The sequence below is a fragment of the Pyrus communis genome, chromosome 17 (genome assembly GCF_963583255.1).
Source record: "Pyrus communis chromosome 17, drPyrComm1.1, whole genome shotgun sequence".
Taxonomy (NCBI): domain Eukaryota; kingdom Viridiplantae; phylum Streptophyta; class Magnoliopsida; order Rosales; family Rosaceae; genus Pyrus; species Pyrus communis.
In genome coordinates, this window is record NC_084819.1 from 8,685,536 (window position 1) to 8,706,014 (window position 20,479).

The 20,479-nt window shown below is 37.6% G+C and overlaps 2 protein-coding genes across 2 annotated transcripts; one reads left to right on the forward strand and one right to left on the reverse strand.

The window, feature by feature from the left end:
- The first annotated feature begins 4,622 nt into the window (after positions 1–4,622).
- Positions 4,623–7,358, forward strand: LOC137722456 (autophagy-related protein 8f). The gene is made up of 6 exons (XM_068461461.1): positions 4,623–4,751; positions 4,993–5,034; positions 5,182–5,237; positions 5,473–5,525; positions 6,829–6,947; positions 7,044–7,358. The coding sequence occupies exons 2-6, from the start codon at positions 4,998–5,000 to the stop codon at positions 7,145–7,147; spliced, it is 369 nt and encodes a 122-aa protein (XP_068317562.1). The 5' UTR covers positions 4,623–4,751; positions 4,993–4,997; the 3' UTR covers positions 7,148–7,358.
- Positions 7,359–15,328: 7,970 nt separating this feature from the next.
- Positions 15,329–19,389, reverse strand: LOC137721967 (uncharacterized). Its single transcript, XM_068460983.1, is given in 7 exon segments — positions 15,329–15,828; positions 16,751–16,835; positions 18,532–18,620; positions 18,723–18,808; positions 18,913–18,962; positions 18,964–19,172; positions 19,174–19,389. Coding segments are annotated over 7 exon segments (879 nt in total). The 3' UTR covers positions 15,329–15,684.
- Positions 19,390–20,479: the final 1,090 nt, after the last annotated feature.

Sequence of the window (20,479 nt, forward strand, 5' to 3'; positions counted from 1 at the left end):
GTTGATTTTGAGTCACTCGTCTGTTCCCCATATCATTTCTGATGTTGACAGACTATCCAGGAGGACCACTTAGACGTCGAAACTTTCAGTTTAGACCATCAGCCCTTGAATCACCCAATCAGCATTTTATCAAGCAAATCGGCACCATTGGTGATTTATTATTCCTAGAGCTAGTGTTGTAACAAACTGTTGTGACTTTTGAGTCAAAGAAAAAATCTAAATTTTCGTCCGTTAACCCTCCTTAAATTATTGTTCAAGTTGAGTTATCTTCCAATCCTTTCTTTGCCAGCACATGATTAAGTTATATATTTACACGTGTTCAGATATCGAAATTGTATATTCAATCCATATATCTTGTACTTTAGATTTCATGAACTTGTTTTGATCCTCAAATTCTTAAGTGTTTTTTTTAACCTTCTCGACATGATTTCTCGCTCAGTCAGTGAGGAATTCATGTTAGGTCAACTCGGCGGATGCATGCACCAGTTTCATATTAATGCTAGCAAGAACCATTAGAGTATAATATTCTTGCGAGTTTACCAGACTTACAAAAAATTATTCCAAACGGCTTTGAAGATTGAGTAGTAGTTCAGCATGGATTTGGTGAAGGTATGAACATAGGTTATAACCTTAGGGGTTGTGACGTTAATTTCCAAGTGTGGTTCAGAACTGCAACTGTCATTCAAAGAATGTTGTCAGAGATATGCTTTTTCTAATTTAAGCTTTCATATTTTATATGCTTCGATCTAGAGAACAACTCTAGTGATTAGTCACAAAAGAAGGTTTTCGCAATATGTGTTTGTCTCTACATATATTTCCACTACTTCACTCCAGAGCCTTATTGTTGTGGGAATGTGAACGTCGAAACACTTTTAGCAGCTGGTTTGGTGCGCTTTAGAATAGTATGGTATCGCGATCGAGGCATGAATCGGATAATCTAGGCATATTTGCATATGAGGAGTAAGACGATATCTTGGCATCCTCGGGAACTTCTCACTAGCTTATTGAGAGAACAATGAGTTATCGACATTACAAGCTGCATACTGTAATATCGATGGCTTAATTGTTGGGTTCACTAAGCAAGTGGGCAAGATGGCCCATTTATGGCAACACTACTAGTTAGCTACGGTTCAGACTCATTCTCGAAGTTCGTGACACGACGAATGTTTGGCAAGGTCCATTTTCATTTTGGGTTTTGATTTTTCGTACAAAGATTTTCTTACTACATTATTTTATTTATACGGGTATTGTACTACTATGTTATCAAAGAAGGAAGAAGGTAAAAGCTTGGAGGCATGAAGGAGGAATAATTGCAATCTTACGGAATGACATTCTCTTTTATTCTACCACTCTAACTCGATTTCTTCCTTGTGTATGTATTTACATACATATTTTCTCCCTAATTTTGAGTATTATACATTTAGCAACTCATCTTAAATTTTAGGGATGAAATTTTCTTAAGGGGGTAGATTGTAACGACCCGTCCCCAAAAATTACCATCTTAATAATTTTAAAATGTGAATTTATGGAAATGCCTTTCGAGGCAAAGACATTGATTTTTGTTGACCGTCTTGTATGTCATGTAAGGTTCATTTTCTTGGTCATATCCGTGTAGTACTCGTCGCTACGGAGGAGATATTAATGTTTAAAATCGGGGGCCTTTTAGTAAATTAGTTATTTCTAGAAAGCTCCAGATTTTTGGAGCTTAATCTGGAGAGCCACATGTGTGGCCCAGATTTAAAGATAGAAAAGATGGGCGGTGGAGATGGAGTATAAAGGAGAGAAATGAGGTAGGAACCGGACCAATCAGGAAAGGAGAGATAAGAGAGTAACCAATCAGAGGTGAGAGAAAGAAGGGAAATGAAGGAGGAGAAGAAGGAGGGGAATCGAACCGGTTCCCCCTTGACCCGACAACCCTGCTCGACCTAGTTGGTTTTCTAGTGCAATTCATCAAATTTCCAATGAATTGAGAGAATCCACCTTCACCAATCATCATTACATTACCCTTTCTTCGGTTTTCCATCTAAATTCGAGAGGAATTGGCCTTGTTTCCCAACAGACTTGTTTCGAGGGTGTCCCGAGCCACGGTGGTGAAATTCGTTGTTTCGGTAAGCCCCTCCGTCGACCACTACCATCTTTCAGCTCCTTTTGAGCCCAGTAACAAGACCCAAACAAGATTTGGGACGTCAGAGCACCGGAGAAGAAGAATCGAGGTTCACCTATTTTAGGAATCTGGTGGGTTTTCATGAAACTGGGGCTTTTCTCGGCCAAATTGGCCTCATTCACATGTATGGAAGTTACTCTACTCATTGAGATCTTCATTTCTGTGAAGTTTGAGAATTTTTAGAAATAGTTGAATTTTTCAGTGAGTCGGGGTGGCCGACCACCACCTGCAGCGGCACGTGGGCTATGACGTCCCCTGACCTTCCTAGGCTAAATTTGAGTACCCTGATTCCATTGGTGAAGTTCGATTGATGAATTTCCGTCATTTGAACGTAGCTCCATTAAAGTCTGCCGCTTGATTAGCAATCGACAATTCGACCGTTGGATCGTCACCAAACTTTGATACATTATAATACGTAATATTTGATGATATTAGAAACTTACGGATCAGGAATCCGACGTATAGATCTTCCCGAATAGGATATGTAAGTTAAGTGTTCTATTGATAAGAATTCTAAGACATGATTTGATAATGGTTCTACGCGCCAATCGTTCGTGATGTCTCGATGTTGTGCTAGGGAGTTGAAGCACGGACTCCAGGTGAGTGGGCTTTTGGTTTTCTATATGTATGTTTTCCATTTTCCTAGAAATGGTTTTAAATGGATTTACATTTTTAAATGCCATGTCAATTGCATTATATTTTAATACATGCATTAGTATAAATATGCATATTATTGCATGACATTGTGGACGCCTAGGTAAGCTTCGGGTAAGTGCATATTGATGATAGTGATTGTAATGTATATGGTTATGTTTAGATGCATTTAGTGCTCATTATCCTGCACCCTGGTGTTAGTGCTCCGCTCAAGGCCAGGGCTAGCCTTCACATGATCGTTCACCTCCTGCACTGTACGCTCACCTTGGATCTAAGGCAGGTGTCAACATGTTGTACAGACCACATTAGGTGGTTCTGACTCGTAGGTGACTTGCGATACTTTGCACAGCCTGCACGTGATCGTAGCACTTGAGCGTATTTATTTACATCCAGCTTGTCGTACAGACCACATTAGATGGTTTCGACTCGTGTGCAAAAATTGGTTAATGAGCTATAGGTTTAGCCGTACAAGTCACGTTAGGTGACTCCAGCTAACATATCATTTTACATTGATTTATTTCACCTGGCTTACTTATTTCATTGCTGAGATACTTGACATGACATATACTTAGGTTTTCACTACTCTCGAGCATGATTTATATATATGTATGTATTATTATTTTCTGAAAAGTTATACGGGTTTTACAGCGAGGGTTTATAACATTTTCAAAAGGTTTTTATTAAAAACTTTGTTTTCAGACCCACTCACCTTTATTTTTGCGTTCCTATAAGTTTGAGCTGCTGGAAGTCCGTATCGACGAGGATTCTTGGCAAATCCTAATACAGGTGCTACCTCCGAGGGTATGATCCTTACTCACACTATTGTATGATCCTTACCCACATTATTGTACTTTGCTTATTCTCTGACGTCGTTTGTGAAATGAGTTCATCCCCGCTCACAGTGCATTATTGTCTTTAGGTACTTTTAGGTTTAAATTTGTTCACATTTTCCACATCACTATACTTTATAATTTCGTCACCTTCTAGGTGTCGGCCAGCACAGCTTGATTCGAAATCCTAGTGGACATTCCGGGTCGGGGTGTGTCAGATCCTCTCCGGATCCTTTCCTCCTAATCCACCAAATCAGGGGATCCAGGCCTTTGAAATTTGATCCAACGGCTAGAAACAGGGCTGCACTTTAAAAGTTATAATAACTTTAGCCGTTGGGATCAAATTTCAACGATCCGGATTCCTTAATTTGATGAATTAGGAGGAAGGGATCCCGAGTAGGATCCCTTTCCATACTAATTGGCCTAAATTCTAGTTAAACTTTTAAAACTATAATTAATTTTTTTAAATAATAAATTTTGTTAAATTATTATCTCTATTAATTAATGAAACCCTCTTTGTCAACCAAAAGAGGGTGAAAATATTACTTAGTCTTGTATTACATAAAAAAAAAAAATGATGGGCAATAATGTAATTTCACAGATCCAAATTTTATTATTTTTTTATTGAAGCTTCACCTGATGTTAAAATACCTCTAATATTTATAAATAAATAAAAAAATAAAAACAAAAACCTCCCACTTGACCCACGTTCTCTCTCTTTCTCCTCCTCATTTTCTAAAAAAATATGTTCATACATACAAAGTATGTAGACAAATGCTAATATTTATTAAAACTATAACAATTAGATAAAGTCCTTTTAATATAAAGAGAAGTGTTATTCGCATTCCAAAAATCTCATCATACACTCTTCACAAATGTATTTTTCTTTTCAAATATAGAAAATTTAGACCGTAGAATAAGATTTTTGAAATGCCAATAACAATTCCCAATATAAATAGGAAAAAACAAAGGAAAGAAGCAGCCTCCCCACTGTAACTGCATCGTCATCGTCAACCAAACCCCACGGGATTTCGTGGACTTTTCTGATCAAAAATCAAAAGGCTCGCCTTTTCCCTTCTGGCTTCGTCTCAAGACTTCACGAGGTTCGATTTTCATCTACTAATTCGTCTTTTTTTTATTTTTTTATTAACACCCCTGATATTGTTAATTTCATCATTTGATTATCTTTTTATGGCTCAAAAAACACTTCTGATTCTGTAATTGTTTGGGAAAATTTGATTTTATTGGATGGCGAAATTTCTTGCGCAATCAATATTTTGTGGTTTAATTTATGGATGATCTTAAACTTTTACTTTTTACTTTTGTGTTGTATGATAATTCCAGGTCAAATGGCAAAGAGTTACTTCAAGCAAGAACATGATCTGGGTTTGTACCAGTATTTTACATATGAAAATTGTCACTGTTTTTAATTTATGTTAAGAAAGCAATATAGTGAATGAATTTATGGATATGTGGGTTTTTTCTATTCTTTATTTTTTATTTTTTTTATTTTTTTATTTTTTAAATCATCAGAGAAGAGACGGGCAGAGGCTGCCAGGATCAGAGAGAAATATCCAGATAGAATTCCAGTAAGAGTTTGAATCCCAAGTTCAATTATCTAATTAACAATTATTGTCCAAGATTTTAATGCAGTAAGTTAAAGGATTCGAATGGTTCTGTATTAATTCATAATAATCTGGTACTGCTGTTGTCAGTTTTAAATTTTTAGTAAGATTATCATCTTCAGGTATTGAGAAGTTGATTTCGGATTAGATTCCTCGAACGAGGTTTTGCTGTCTAAAATCTTGCTTTTATTATGTTAAGGTGATTGTGGAGAAAGCAGAAAGAAGTGATATCCCAAACATTGATAAGAAAAAGTAAGTTTTTTTTTTTTCGCAGTGTGAAGTGCTTATAGTGTGGAATTCTTTTGTCATGTGTCCTGGATCAGTTTTGCTGCTCTTTGATTCCGTCGTTTTTATTGATTTCTAGCCAAGTTGACATCTTTCTAGTTTTGGACAAATTATTTAGGTAGTTCCCTCTCTTTGATTATCTAACTCTTACAATGGCTGAAGTAGGATGTTCTTTATTGTTGATTGGTCACTGATAATTGTCTTTATGTATCATATGACAGTATCCGTTTTCTTTTTGGTGACCTAATTCTTCGAACGGCTGAAGTAGGGAGTTCTTTATTTGTGTTCATCATCCTTGGTAAAATGATTTGGTTATGGACAATTGTCTTCAAGATAATATATGACAATATCGTTTTATCTTTCTATTTGGGCCGAAAATATTATTTTGGGCCGAGTTTGGAGTTATTCTCAGCCCAGTAGCATTCATTTAGAATCTTGTTGTGGGCTGTCCAATAAGGGCCGGCTGAATCCTCTTGCGAGGAGGATTGGTTTAGATAAGGGTGAGGTAGTCGAAACCTAGTGCAACAAGGAGTCTTAAGGCTAAGGTTGAGGATGCTGAGAATTAGGAGATGAATTTGGTTTGTTTAAAAACTTGGTTCAAAGTCCTAGTAAAGTTAGGATTGGCCGAGACCTAAACAGATTAGGTTGAGGAATTCTAATCCGAGTGTGATTCTAGCTCGGTTATTGGGGGTTTGCTACTATAAATAGAGAAGGGAGTGCATCATTCAAGCTCTTTCAAGCTCTTTGTGAAGTGAGGTGTTACAGATTGCTAGGCTTGGCACATTGAAAGCTGAGTTGTTTTATGATTGGATACTCGCAAGTAAGTTTCAAAATTTGACATTCAGATGGCCGAACCACATTTACCATCAAGACATACATCTCTTTTGAGTATTTGTGTCCATATAGTCTATTGCCAGTTTGGCATGCTAAAACTCTCACGAATATAATCACCGTGATCAAACCCGACGCCGATGACTCATGAACTTCGCAAAACTAGCAGCCTTGTCTTCAGGCTCTAGAACCCAAAGGCTGAGACATGTTCCTTCATTGGCTGCAATCGCAAGATCAAGTCAGCAGCGCGCTCAAAGCTACATCCAACACATTTTACTTCCCGGTTGAGCTCGGCCATCGAGTTTGCACACCCCGCACATAACTGAAGGATGTAGTTAGCTTATTAGTTGTCCGGCCTACGAACCACGTAGGCTTGGTAGTTTTTAGGGTCAACACTTTCTCTGTTTCTTTAACCATAAACTGAATCTGAAAATTACAGGTACCTTGTTCCGGCTGATCTAACTGTGGGACAATTTGTTTATGTTATCCGCAAAAGGATTAAGTTAAGTGCAGAAAAGGCGATCTTTATATTCGTGGACAATGTACTCCCACCAACAGGTATGTTCTTTTGATATTGTCCTTAAGAGGATGCTGCTCTTTGCTTGGCCTTTCAATTGAACATGGCCAACCTATAATGTCTTCCATCGTTACCAGGTGCAATTATGTCTGCCATATATGAAGAGAAGAAGGACGAAGACGGGTTTCTCTACGTCACGTACAGCGGTGAGAACACATTTGGTTATCAAATTCCACTGTAGAGCTCCCGATTATTTGGATACCCTCATCATCTTCCATTCCCGGCGCACATTTGATTTCATCTTTGCTATCTTCATTTCCTTATGCTGATGCTTCTGTTATTGTGCCTACTTCATAAACATCTTCGCGATGATAATATGTATAGTCGCATATTGTACATAATCTCGAAGTTCTTGTGTATGATTAAAATTTCATGTTTGTTTCGTTTCATAATTATTGAATGAAGATCACTGATCAGTGCCAGTTTTAGCTGGTCATGGTTATATAGGGGTGCGACATTGATATAAGTTTTATATATTCCTTCCCCATTTCATTTGTATAAAGAAAATGAAAATTACAATGTTGTAGAAAATATGATGAGCTTTGTTTCGCATTGGCGGTTATCTAGTGCATGAGACTAAGGTCATTAGTAGGTTTAGAGCAGCTCTCAAATGGGATGATAATTTGGTGTCGGGTGGCTTCAAAGTAGATGAGGATTTCTTGCTTTTGTAATAGGTGAAATTCTAGGGTTCCATTTTCAAAACTCACCAAATTTGAAATTCACTTGGGGAATAAAATATGATCACGGTTATTACGGAAGCAATCTGACCCAGCTTGAATGAAGCGAAGAACATGTCCTTTCTTAGGAACCCACTGCACAGCCTCCAACCAAAGCCCCCTGATTTTCTTTACTGCTATTTGGAATTTTATGTCAGGCCGGACAACACAAGCACATACCAACTATAACTGGGTTTGGAACAAGAAGCAAGTCTGGGTTTGGAATGAGAAGCAAGCTTTTGAATGGGAATGATGTTTTCAACGACAACGATGTTTGGGCAAACGCGGGAGAGGGAGCACTTTTGTAGGAGTCCAAGACTTACTTAAGATAGAAAGTGTTGTTGTCGGGGAGTACAGTTTAAATTCTAAGAAATTTTGAATTCATGCTAGCCACCATTTTAATTAAGTGGCGGATTAGTTATGACCTGGTTTCATCCTAAATTCATTTTGATGGAATTGTTTTCAGTTGTTGAATTTTCATTCAACGGGCCACATTCCATCTGCACACGTGGTCCGCAAAGTGCCATCCTCACCTTCTGCCAAACCCATCAAATTTCTTGCCGTCCAACAAAAGGGAAAGCGTTGTTATTTCGATATGATTTTTATATTTACTTGAAAAACTGCCACTTGAGCGCCACTTTTGCACTTTCAAGCCACATAAGTAATTTTGATGGAATGAACAGAAATACACAAAAGTAAAGCGAATATTGAGTTTCATAGTGTAAAGTGAGATCGATGTCAAGTTATGAGGAGTATTTCAAAAAATAGGCCAAATGATTATATCGTTCACCTGATTCAAATCAAAACTGTGTGCGACCGAGCAAATAACTTATCCTTATTTCTCTCTTGGGGAATCCACTTTGAACGAACAAACAATAATCTGATGATGGATGGAATGTGAGATTAAGAAAACCGACAGAACTAAAAGGAAGTGCCAGAAATGCAAATGATATTAACATATACATGTAAAGTAAAGTACGCCTTGATTTATATATAACTAAAAAGATAATATCATGAATTGAAGTGCGTAAAGTAAAGAATTGAAAGGCTAATCCATGAAGTAATCGCATACACAGTAGAGGAATTGGACACAAATGTGGTGAATTAAATTGCAACAAAAGTAAAGAATAAAAAACCTATGCGTAAACTAAATTACACTACGTAAATGAATTGAAAGACAAGTGCAGAGGGTAACTTGCATAAAAGTAACGGTTATTGACTAGAGCCACATTACGCTATTCCTAGGATATGAATTGAATAGTAGTAGAACAAAAAGTTGTTGGACGTGTGTTGAGGGTTATTTTGATACGATTTGGTGCAAATGCAATCACAACAATAGATTGACCTTGTACATGGTCAAGTATTTATAGCAGCTTTGATGTCATCAACTCATTCCGCATGTCTAAATCAAATTTTAACCTAAACTGAATTCAGTCCAGAATCTTAGTCCAAGTCATGCGATGACTTGAATTGGGACGAAATCACATATTGGCATGAGTTGTACCTCTATTATTGTCCAATTATCCAATATTAGCATCATCTAGGGCCAGTTTTATTACTCGATTACAACCCAAGATCAATGAGGCCGGGTGGTGTAAAATTTGGGCACAAATACATCCCTTGCATAAAGCTAAAACACAACAAGAAGTCCAATACATTCAGTTTGAGTTGTTATAGCGTCAGTCAGTTGCGCGTGAAATTAGTCTATTCCATTCTATTTTAAGATAATGTTAGAGCTAATCTTTGCCAACCCCGCGTGAACTATTAATAACCATTGATGAAATGAGCTATACATTTCAACACCCACCAATTCATGATGCCAACTTCTTTTATCCAGCCTAACAACCATGTGAATGGATTGGACTCGTTACCATGTTCATAGCCACTGACCAAAGCCCCTTAAATTGGATGAGGATCATAGAAATCAATTCATCTTAGACGTTTATCTTACATCGTGCGACCAGTTTTCGTTAGGTACTATTTGTGTTCAATTTTAAACAAAAAATTGAAAATGATTTCTAAACGCATAATAACTGACGAACGAATAGGATTCTATTCCCTTTAAATTGAAACTAGAAACAGGGGTTGGGCGGGGTTAGGTTGCGATATGTAACATCCCACATCTCCCAGGGGTGTGATCCTTAAATGTATATTCTCATCCCTACCTAGCACGAGACCTTTTGGGAACTCACTAGCTTCGGATTCCATGGGAACTCCGAAGTTAAGCGAGAAGGGGGTTAGAGCAATCCCATGATGGGTGACCCACTGGGAAGTTCCTCGTGAGTTCGCAAAAACAAAACCGTGAGGGAATGGTAAGCCCAAAGCGGACAATATCGTGCTACGGTGGTGGAGCGGGCTCGGAAAGTGATCCGCCCCGGGTCGGGATGTGATATTTGGTATTAGAGCCTAACCTTGGCTGTGGTGTGCCGACGAGGACGTCGAGCCCCTAAGGGGGGTGGATTGTGACATCCCACATCACCCAGGGAAGTGATCCTTAAATGTATATTCTCATCCTTACCTAACACGAGGCTTTTTAGGAGCTCATTGGCTTCGGGTTCCACGGGAACTCCGAAGTTAAGCGAGAAGTGGGCTAGAGCAATCCCATGATGGGTGACCCATTGGGAAGTTGCTCGTGAGTTCCCAAAAACAAAACCGTGAGGGAATGGTAAGCCCAAAACGGACAATATTATTGTACTACGATGATGAAGCGGACCCGGAAAGTGATCCGACTCCGGCCGAGATGTGCGACCTCCATTGGCGATTTTCACTCCAAAACCACACACTTTTCTATGTATTTATTGCACATTAATTTATAAAAATTATATTAATATATATAATTGGGTCGGGGGTCGGAAATACCATCAGTGCTCCATTTCCGACTCTCAATTTTTTTTCTCAAAATCTCCAAACCCACTCAATACCCGTTTATTGTCCTCCATTAACCGTCCCATTAGGGCTGGGTATCCACGGATACCAAAATCTGTGGTGTTTTTTTTGTCATCCTATTGAAACCATGCAGCAAGAGACAACCAAATAAAAATCAAATTCCAAATGAAAGTAATTTCAGTGCATTTCTTTCAATTTTTAAGACAAACATGAACAAAAAGAAGACAACATGAATCAAAGAACATAATTAAACAAACTGTTATATATAAAAAAAAAGTGCTGAAATTATTTCCTATTCAAACCTAATTGGCTAAGACGGTGACGTGGAAGAAAAACCAAGTGCCAGGCACATGGAGTACATGCCACATAGAGTGCATACTAAATGCGGACTCTGGTGGGGGAAGGTGGACCTTTCCATGTCCACAAAGGAGCTGCATGTGACGGTTTTGCCATGCTCCTTTGTCTCCTTCATCCCCATGTCCCTACTTCCCACACCACTCATAGTCATGGGTCCATTCAACTTATTGTTTGGTCCCATTCAACTTCTTCTGCACTTAATTTACACATTCACACAACTTTCTTAGAAAAAAACACTCATTTTAACTTCATTTGAATGAGATTATAACTTAGTTGGTTAAAAGTATTTATACTTACATCTAAGTTTTCGTGTTTAAATCCCTCTGCCTCTTTCCTACTATCACTCGCATCAAGAAAAAACCAAACCTTCATGTTTCCATACCTCAATAGGTATTAAAATTACTCGATCCATGAGATTAATTATTGGACAATACTTGTGTCCAACTCATTGATTCTTCATTGTCAACTTAGTTGTGATTAACATATCTTCATCATACAAATATTATAATCAGAACAGTTCATATTTTTAATCATCATTTACATATCATTTTTAAAATAATAAGAAAAATCAAATAAATTAAAGATCATCTAATTATCCACATTGAAAGTAAAGTTCTATAAACTAAATGGGCAATTAATGCACCACAACCAGTCATAGTGATCTGTTTTTTTTTCTTTTGTCAAACCGTAGATTTGTTAAATTAGGCGTTAGATTAGGAAGCTGACGGGGTTCGAACTTACGTCGTGGTGCAAGAGCAATGCTCCTCTCCGCCATTGTGGTAGAGGGCCACTTGCAACTACTCATAGTGATCATAAGAGTAAATCACGCCTCTAGTAAAAGTGAAGTCCACCTACGTAAGTAGGTCTCACCTCAATTACATATACGACCTTAATTATACAATGTGCGATGGATTTGGAAATAACCGTTTTCCTCTCTCAATATCTATTTCCATGCATTATGTATGCACCAGATACGATATTAGCTCTCTATATCATGCTTCTGAGTTTTTAGGGGCCCTCAAATTGATTAAAAAGTGAGAGATGAAGGGGACAAGGGGAGGCCTCAATATCTTGAGTTTAGTTTTAGACGTTCATCACCCAAACACCCGCATGTTCTCTTTAAGAACGTCTCTAGTCCCATACTCTACCTGCATTTATTGCTCCTCCTTCCCCTTTAACTACAAATACTATGCAAACCTAACATTTCTACTCACTCACATATACAAACGACTCAGTACTTATATTTCCTTTACTCCCATCGATCGTTCGATCGATCGATCTATCGTGAATTCTGTTTGTGACTTCAAAACGTTCAGATCATAATCTCTGTCATTCATAATTATGTCTCCAATTGTTCTTCTCCTTCTTCTGTCTCTTTCCATGCATGCATGCAACGGCCAACTTCTAGGCTTCCTTCCTAATGAAAGTGGCCATAGAGCCTACCATTCTGTTGAGGTCGGTACAACTATTTCCGTTATTTCTTGTTATATTATATAATATTAACCACTAACCTTATATATATATACATGCACACACACATGTATACACATGAAACAGATAACTGATGGGATTAAACTAATTAAACCAACCAAAACGGTCATCATAATCTCATATAATTGTAAGTAGAAGATTGTTCTGGTGGTTAGGACATTTTTCTTTAATTTACTGCGTCTCGAGTTGGGTTCAAATTCTCCCCCTACTATAAATTAATGTAAAATATTGGTTATACTAAAAAAAAAAAGCCTCATCTAATTACTGAAATATAGCTACCTGAAATGCTCTTGAAAAACTGTGACATAGCGTAGCTTGCATGCAATATTTGAGCGGTTTTTTATTAGTTGTATAGTATTGAAAGAGGCCTAACTATTTTAGGGTTTGGTGCAGGATGTTGGGAATGTCTTAAGACGTTCTGAGACTTCAATGTCGTCGACGAGGCCTTCCATCTCAGTAGAGTTCCAATCAAAAGAAGTAGAAGTGAAAGACGCTGAAACAGTACTCACCCTTGAGAGTATTCCAAACGATGATGGTTCGAGGAAACGAGGACATGTTGATTTTGGACCAACTTCAGGTTCTTATCTATCTTCGAATTAACCAAGTCTTAATGCACCTAGTTTTATAAAAATTACGAAAGTAATCTCATTGATTTTTTTTTTTGAACAAAATCTTATTGAATTATTAACCACGAAAGATAAAACATTCCAAGAAAAAGGAAAAAACTCAAATTATTTCCCAATATTTGTATTCTTATTATGTATGTTATATCTGTTGTTGATGATGATGCCATATGGTGGTGATTAGCAGGACAGGATATTTTTACATTTTCTCAGATTCACCAGAAGAAATCGATTAAAGTGAAGGTACGTACATAGTAGTAGTTTTAGTCTTTTATATTGGTTTGTTGTATGATCTCTGTTAGAATGATGCCTAATAGTGCAAGTGGTCATATATATGTACTTCATCACCATATGTCCCCTGTGAGGAAATCAGTGCATGTGGTCAAATTAATTATGCATGCACGCTACATATAGCCGTTGGTGGCATGGCATACATGCATACATAACATAATTAGGATGAGAAGAAAATCAGTACTGTAAACTTAGGTTTTGCAGCAACATGACAACATAACGTAATGTTCTCTTATTAGATTTATTTCATCAAACAAATATTTAATTTGGACACATACACATTAAGACAAGAGTCAACATAGTTACCGCAATATAGATTCCCTGTCTAACAAAATAATACATGCATGATAGCCTTCCCTGTAGTCTGATAATTAAGAGAAGATAATATGGGTGTGAGTGTGTGTATGTATCATCAAATAATCGCATGGAAATTCATAATATATTATATGAACGATCGATGTTGTATGTTATAGGGATTGGAGAGGCAGACAAGGACATTACTGGGATCTGGTACACTGTATGATCAGATGGAGGAAGATAAAGATCCGAAAGGAAACGAAGCTACGGAGGACGCAGGTGTTATGGATTATGCACAACCTCATAGGAAACCACCCATTCACAATGAAAAGTCGTAGGCATATTATATATATGATCTACTTCTCTGATGAATTTACGCTTTAATTTTTACTAATTAGCAAGCGCTTAAGAAAACCAATATAGTCGGGTCTTTTGCAAAACCTTGGAAAAGAAGAAAAAAAAGTGTCCACTAGTGAGTAGTGACAAAATGGTGATTTGATGGATGATGGCTCCTCTCATTGTTTCTATGTGTTTTTATGTTGATAGCTTCATAAATGATTGTAATCAAAGGTGAAACATATAATATGGATGTGTCACAGCCCTTTGTGTTGTCATGGTCGGTACCTTGACTAACTGCACTCACACTCTTTATATTTGGAACCATTTTTCAAAATGAACCTCAATATTTTAAATTTTCACATTACACATGAAAATGCAATGACCTACAAATACTTCAGTTAAAAACTACGATCATGAGATAGAGGCTCAAAGTAAAAGGAGTAGATGAAGACTTGGAAATAGACTTTAAGAAAAAACATGAAGTACTTGGAGCTAACAGACGACTTGATGCAAAACCAAGCGCAATGACGTTCTAGGATTCGTACAACTGACCTTACTTAGTAGAATAAGGCATTGTTGTTGCTCTACACAAGAAATTTATCATATCAATCAATTTATGCGTGCCTATTTGATTGTCTGGTCAATCACTAAATGCATGACGTAAGACTCATCTCTTAAGTGATGTTGAAGCCATGCTAGCACCACATGGACAAAACCTAGTTATTATGGAGCTTCAGCTTCTCCTGAATCAGTACTTCCCCTTCCAAAACGACGACAAATCACGTGGTTGGTTCCGTTATCAACTAATGGAGAGCCATTTGCTCAAAGAAATGAAGGACAAAAATTTATAGGGTTTCAAAAAAACCTTAAACTGCAATGAGAAAATTTGCAGAGAAAATTTATGTTTTTCTTAAACAAATGATATTATCTACAATAAAGAGGTGAGAAAGTAGGCTAAGTCTCACAATAGGTTAGCAGCAATAATGTGATTTAAATTCGCCTTTGGTAAAAATCAAATCGAAGACCCCTCACTTACAAGTAAAAAGGAATACCACTAGATCACAATAACTGACAAAAAAATAGATGCTTTTACCTGTTAATAAGTTTGTCCATTCAGTGATTGTTCTACGATATGGTAATTATGGCAGTTGGTGAAAATCAACTGCAATAATATGATTTAAATTCGTCTTTGGTGAAAATCAAATCAAAGACCTTTTACTTACGAGTAAAGAGGAATACCACCAGACCATAATACTAGCTGACAAAAAAATAGACGCTTTTACCGGTTAATAAGTTTGTCCATTCAGTGATTGTTCTACAAGATGGTAGTTATGGCAGTTGGTGTTTCACATTGCAGTTTATCAGTAGCTAGTAGCAACCCATCATATCTTTTCCAATTTTCCAATTAACCACACTGCACAAATTGGCTGGAAAATGGATGGATGTTCATGTCCATGCACTAAATGCATTCGGCATTACATTTTCGTTAAAAATGGCAGGGAGAAAAGCAGTAGCTATTCATAAAATCTGGAAGGAAACCAGCCCCTGCTCTATACATAAACTACATTAGTTATGGGACTCAATCTGTTTGAAATGAATCGATCATCGGCAGGAGTAAAAACACTACAAGATAGCAACCAAAGCAGTTAATCAATTCATGGGTTTTGTTTGATAATGTATTCTTTTATAAATTTTGATTCTAGTTTTCTTTGGATAAATCAAGAACTACTGCAGCTCACAATGAAAGGTTTAGCAAAGTTTATAAATTCTGAGGTTCTGATGCCCAGCTTCAGATCAACCTCGCTGCCGCCCAACCAGAAGAAATCGGGATTAAGTTTCTCAATTGCTTCATCCAAAATCACCTGAAACAAAAACCATTCATCATCACTATAAGAACAGCAAAACCAACAAGATGTTCTCGTCTTACACTTACTAAAATGTGTGGTGAGGTGTCAGTGGTCACAAAAAATCACTACGGTGTCAGTTCATAGTGTTCTGTCATTGCGATCTTTTCTAGTACACGATACATTATATGGCCCATGTTAGGAATGTGAATACCCACTTGTTTCAAGTTCTACATATTTCAAACATTATATGTCTGCCACTCCCAACACTAATGCATGTGAAAACACACACATAAGGTCGTTTGTTGTCTGTCAAACCTTGCAACAGAATTCTAACCTCTCACTATCAATCAGTTTTTTGTCTAACAGACTGGGAGAAAATCATTAATCATGACAACCAATACAATGGACCAGCCGAACAGCTGGTCTGAAAGTTGGAAGGATTGAATCTATAAACAGGGCTCCAGGCAATTGAACCTCGGGGGCCTGTGTGCTAGACCTTAACCTATAATGAAAAGACACTGAGGCGGTTTGTCTTAAGACACCGGACAGTGCAGGTGTTGTGTAAAGAATGTGATAGTTATAAATGTAGTAAAATCCAAAAATAAGATTCCAAATCTAATATAAATACAAGATCCTTATATAAGCTTATGAGACCAAGAGCATGTTAGAGAAGAGTTTAAAAGAGCAAATGAACAAATAATCTAGATATGGGAACCACGGGAACCATCCCAGTTTCACTCTAATCGATAACACCGGACTTCTGAGTACATCAGTTAACACAAAGTTGAATTATCAAGGCACAGATATATCAGAGGAAAAAGATCTTAAGTATCATGTTAAGCAGAAAAAATTCTTGTAGCATAAGAACATAAAAAATAATTCCAGTTCCAAAGGACACGAAATACATAGTAAATAATTGCACGAAACAAGTGCTCACAGGAATGTCTGTTTTCATGCCAACACATGTAACTGCATTGTGCTCAAATCCAGTCAATTCTATTGATGTATCCTCAGGTGCAAGTCTCAATGCATACCCAATGACAACAACTATCACCTTCTGAAATATACAATAAAGTAAGAAAACTATATACAATTGAAGATCTCATTTTAAGGGACAAGGGGGAACAGAAAGAAAACCAAAGCAGCTAATTCTGGAAAACGTTTTTTTTTTCATTCCTAGAGGTTTGAAGCACATTTTCAATATATTTAAACAAAATGAAAGAGAGGATGGTTTATGGAGATATAATAGGAGTAATACGAAAGAAAAAAAGAACGGAGTTGGACCAACACTTTTTTTGTTTTTCTCAACTGTCCAATGACTCAAACAGGGGTTAAGAAAAAGAGTTAACCAATACCGTTGCAACACGTCCCTATAAATTTAAGAAGGCTCAAACGGGATGGATTTAATTTTCTTAGGTAATAGGTTGCTAAGAATAATCATGTGCAGAGAGTTGGACCAATCTTCCTTCAGAGTGAAGGAAGAAATGGGATAAATTGAGAAGATTATGAACAAAGCCATGCCAAAAACAGTTGGGCGAAAAGCTCACACTGCAGCCATTCTAACAGTACAGTAGATATGAATAAGAAAGATAGTCACGGGAGTAAAACAACAGTATTGAAATACTAATATGGAATGGAGTTGGACTAACTCTTTGTTTATTTAATCAACTGTCCAACGAGGCAAAAGAGGGTTATGGAAAAATGTTATCCATTAAGTAACAATGGCACACATCTCCATGGGTTAAGCAGAAGGCACAAACAGAAAGCATATTTGATTCAATGTACGCACAGATAAAAATCCTGGAAAACATTTTTTTGAAAAGTAGGCTCCCAAGAAGATCAAATGCAAGAGCTGGACCAAATATCTTTGAGAGAATGAAGAAATAAATTGGTGGACTCTAAGAATACCGTGCATAAATCCATCTCAAGAACAGTTGGACCAGAAAAGCCCAAAATTGCCAAAAATATTTGCACACTTCCAGACTATTATTGAAAAGAAGAAGGATGCATAGAAATGAAGAAGGACGATTGGAACAACTTTTCTATTTTTTCAACCTGTCCGACAAGTGTTGTGAAGAAATGTTCTCCTATAACATTGGAACACACTCCATGGACTTAAGGAGTATGATCAAGCCGAAGGAATATTTATTTGATATACGCACAGATAAAATCTTGGAAACCATCTTTTGGAAAATAGGTTTTCAAGAAGAACTATGTGCGAAAAGTTGGGACAACTTTTTTGAAAGAGTAAAGGAAGAAATGGGAGGAATCTGAGATTGCCATATGAAGAAAACTTGGACATTAAAAATTATAGTCTAATACCATTACATGTCATGAAACAAGAAGGTGTATAAATTGGTACATCAGCGTTTAAACGCATTACAACACCTACTGCAAAATCACATTGTATATTGCCATTGTTGATAACCCGTGCTTGCTCTGACTTTCAATTGCACATTATGCATTTGCCAAAAAGATGCAATGCTACCATCACTAGACTCTAAACATGACACCTCCTATGAACTCAGATTGCTAGTTTGCTACCTAATTGACAGTAGGAATTCTCCATGGTTGTACATATTAGATAATGCACTCATCAGAATTTCACACCAAAAAATAGAAAGAACATAACGGCTCAATATTCAAACATTTTGAAGTATATAAACTCAGTAATCGAGAACTTATCAACAAGTTACTGATTATCAAGAGACCAAGAACTGACAGTTGAACTTCTTTTTCGCTATCTTGCCCTCGTTGAGCGAATACAAGAAGTTCTTAACAGCTTCAGCATTAAACCGAGCAGTGTACTGCACCCAAAAACAAAAGGGTCCAAATTTCACATACCTCACACAACAGCATTGTTATTGTTTCGATTAAAAACATACCGACAAAAAATACACTATAAGTACCTGAACGACAACAACATAGTATTTTGAATTGTTGCGGTCACTACAATCAACGACACTGGATTGGGGGGAACGCAAGCAAGGTCGGACTAAACAAATCAAAATTTACATATGGGTTATTTCGTTTGAGGTACAAAATCATTTCTGATATTAGAGTTCAGTCAATGAAGACTACAAAGATTGAGTTGGGTACCAACTACCAAGACAATGCTTTTGCAGAGATGGTGGATTGAGGCAGCGCCGGGCGTCGAGAGACCAATCGTAGTAATCGGAGGGAACCCTCTTGAAGGCGAAGTTTTTTACGTCATTGGCTAGGAGAATGGCGGAGAGGGGGGCTTCGTTGGCGCTGACGGCGGCGTTTTGAGTTGAGGTAGGGATGGGGGTAGCGGTGAATTACGGAAGAGAAGTGGAGATGGAGAGCTCAAGCTTTGATATGCGTTCGAGGATTTGGGTTTTGGATTCGCTCTAGCTTTGCTAGCGAGTCTTCCATTCTCTGCCCTTCTCTCTCTGTTGGGTCTTTCGAGCTTTTTGGTTGGGCATGAGGACGACACTCTCCTTGGAGCAACTCCAGCCCTCCACAAATAAGCTGGGCAACAGCCCATTTTTCCCCTCCCGCCAAAAGCCCACTCCACCCCATCCAATTAGCTGGGCTTCGGTGGAGGCCAGCCATCTACCCAGCTAAGAACTGACTGACCCAGTAACCAGCCCATCTGACGTTGGGCTGAGGCTAGCATAACGTTAGACACATGAAGATATTTTCTTTGGTGCCAACACGCGCCAGTGGATGTGTGTTCCCAACAGCAAATAGAGGGGCGGGCCTGCGTTGCAGGCGCACTAAGTGGAAGCACAACTTGGGCCATGTGGTGCGACGTCGACCGTTGGATTTCTAACGGTAAAAAAACTTTATATTTGAAATCAAATAGCTAGTGACGTGGCAAAATTTAGACCATTCGATTTACAGATTAACGATCCAGATTTTTCAACAAAAAAAAACTTTAAAAAATATGTCTGAAATCTTACCTTTGGCCACGTGTCTAATTTTGGGCACCTAGAACACCAAAAAAGCATGCCAAATCCATGTATCAAATGATGTTGCCGCTTCCAAAATGATACTTTGGGCTTTTTTTTTTTTTTTGTACCATAAGCTCCTTGCCACGCACTTGGGTAGTTTTTCTAGGTCCAGTGCATACAATTAATGCTTCCAAGTCAGGAAAGCCTCACATCTCACCTTTTTTCAGAAGCCTTTGCAAGTCCATTGTTGTGGGTTTCCGAATGTACTCATTGGTGTAGATATCTTTGATTGCAGAGCAAAACCTCATCAGGGACTCTAGAACAGTTGATTTTTCCATCCTCGTAATATCATCTAATTGATCTACAGATGCACCATATGAAAGCATCTATAAGGTAGTAGTAATTTTTTGCTTAGGACTAAGACCTATAGCATGAAAAGCATCATTTTTTTGCACAAAGTATGGATCACGGTTGCAAAGAACAATCATGATTATGTTGAACAAACTTAGTTGCAGTCTAAAACGACGTTGTAGACACCGAAATTTCAGTGAAATAAATGTTAACCAATGTATTAAAATTACAACATTTATTCATTTTACTTACATCACACATTCATTTCACCTACATTACACATTTACTTCACCTACCAACTCCACTCACTTCACGAAAAAATGGATGGTGGTGATTCACTCTCTTGGCCTATAAATAGCCTTCTCCATCGAGAGGAAAAAGGGGAGAGGAATTTACAT

Excerpts from the sequence above, each read along its gene's own strand:
- LOC137722456 (XM_068461461.1), top strand. The coding sequence starts at position 4,998 with ATGGCAAAGAGTTACTTCAAGCAAGAACATGATCTGG. Across the intron at positions 5,238-5,472 it reads AATATCCAGATAGAATTCCA|GTGATTGTGGAGAAAGCAGA; the intron begins GTAAGAGTTTGA and ends TATTATGTTAAG. Across the intron at positions 5,526-6,828 it reads CCAAACATTGATAAGAAAAA|GTACCTTGTTCCGGCTGATC; the intron begins GTAAGTTTTTTT and ends TGAAAATTACAG.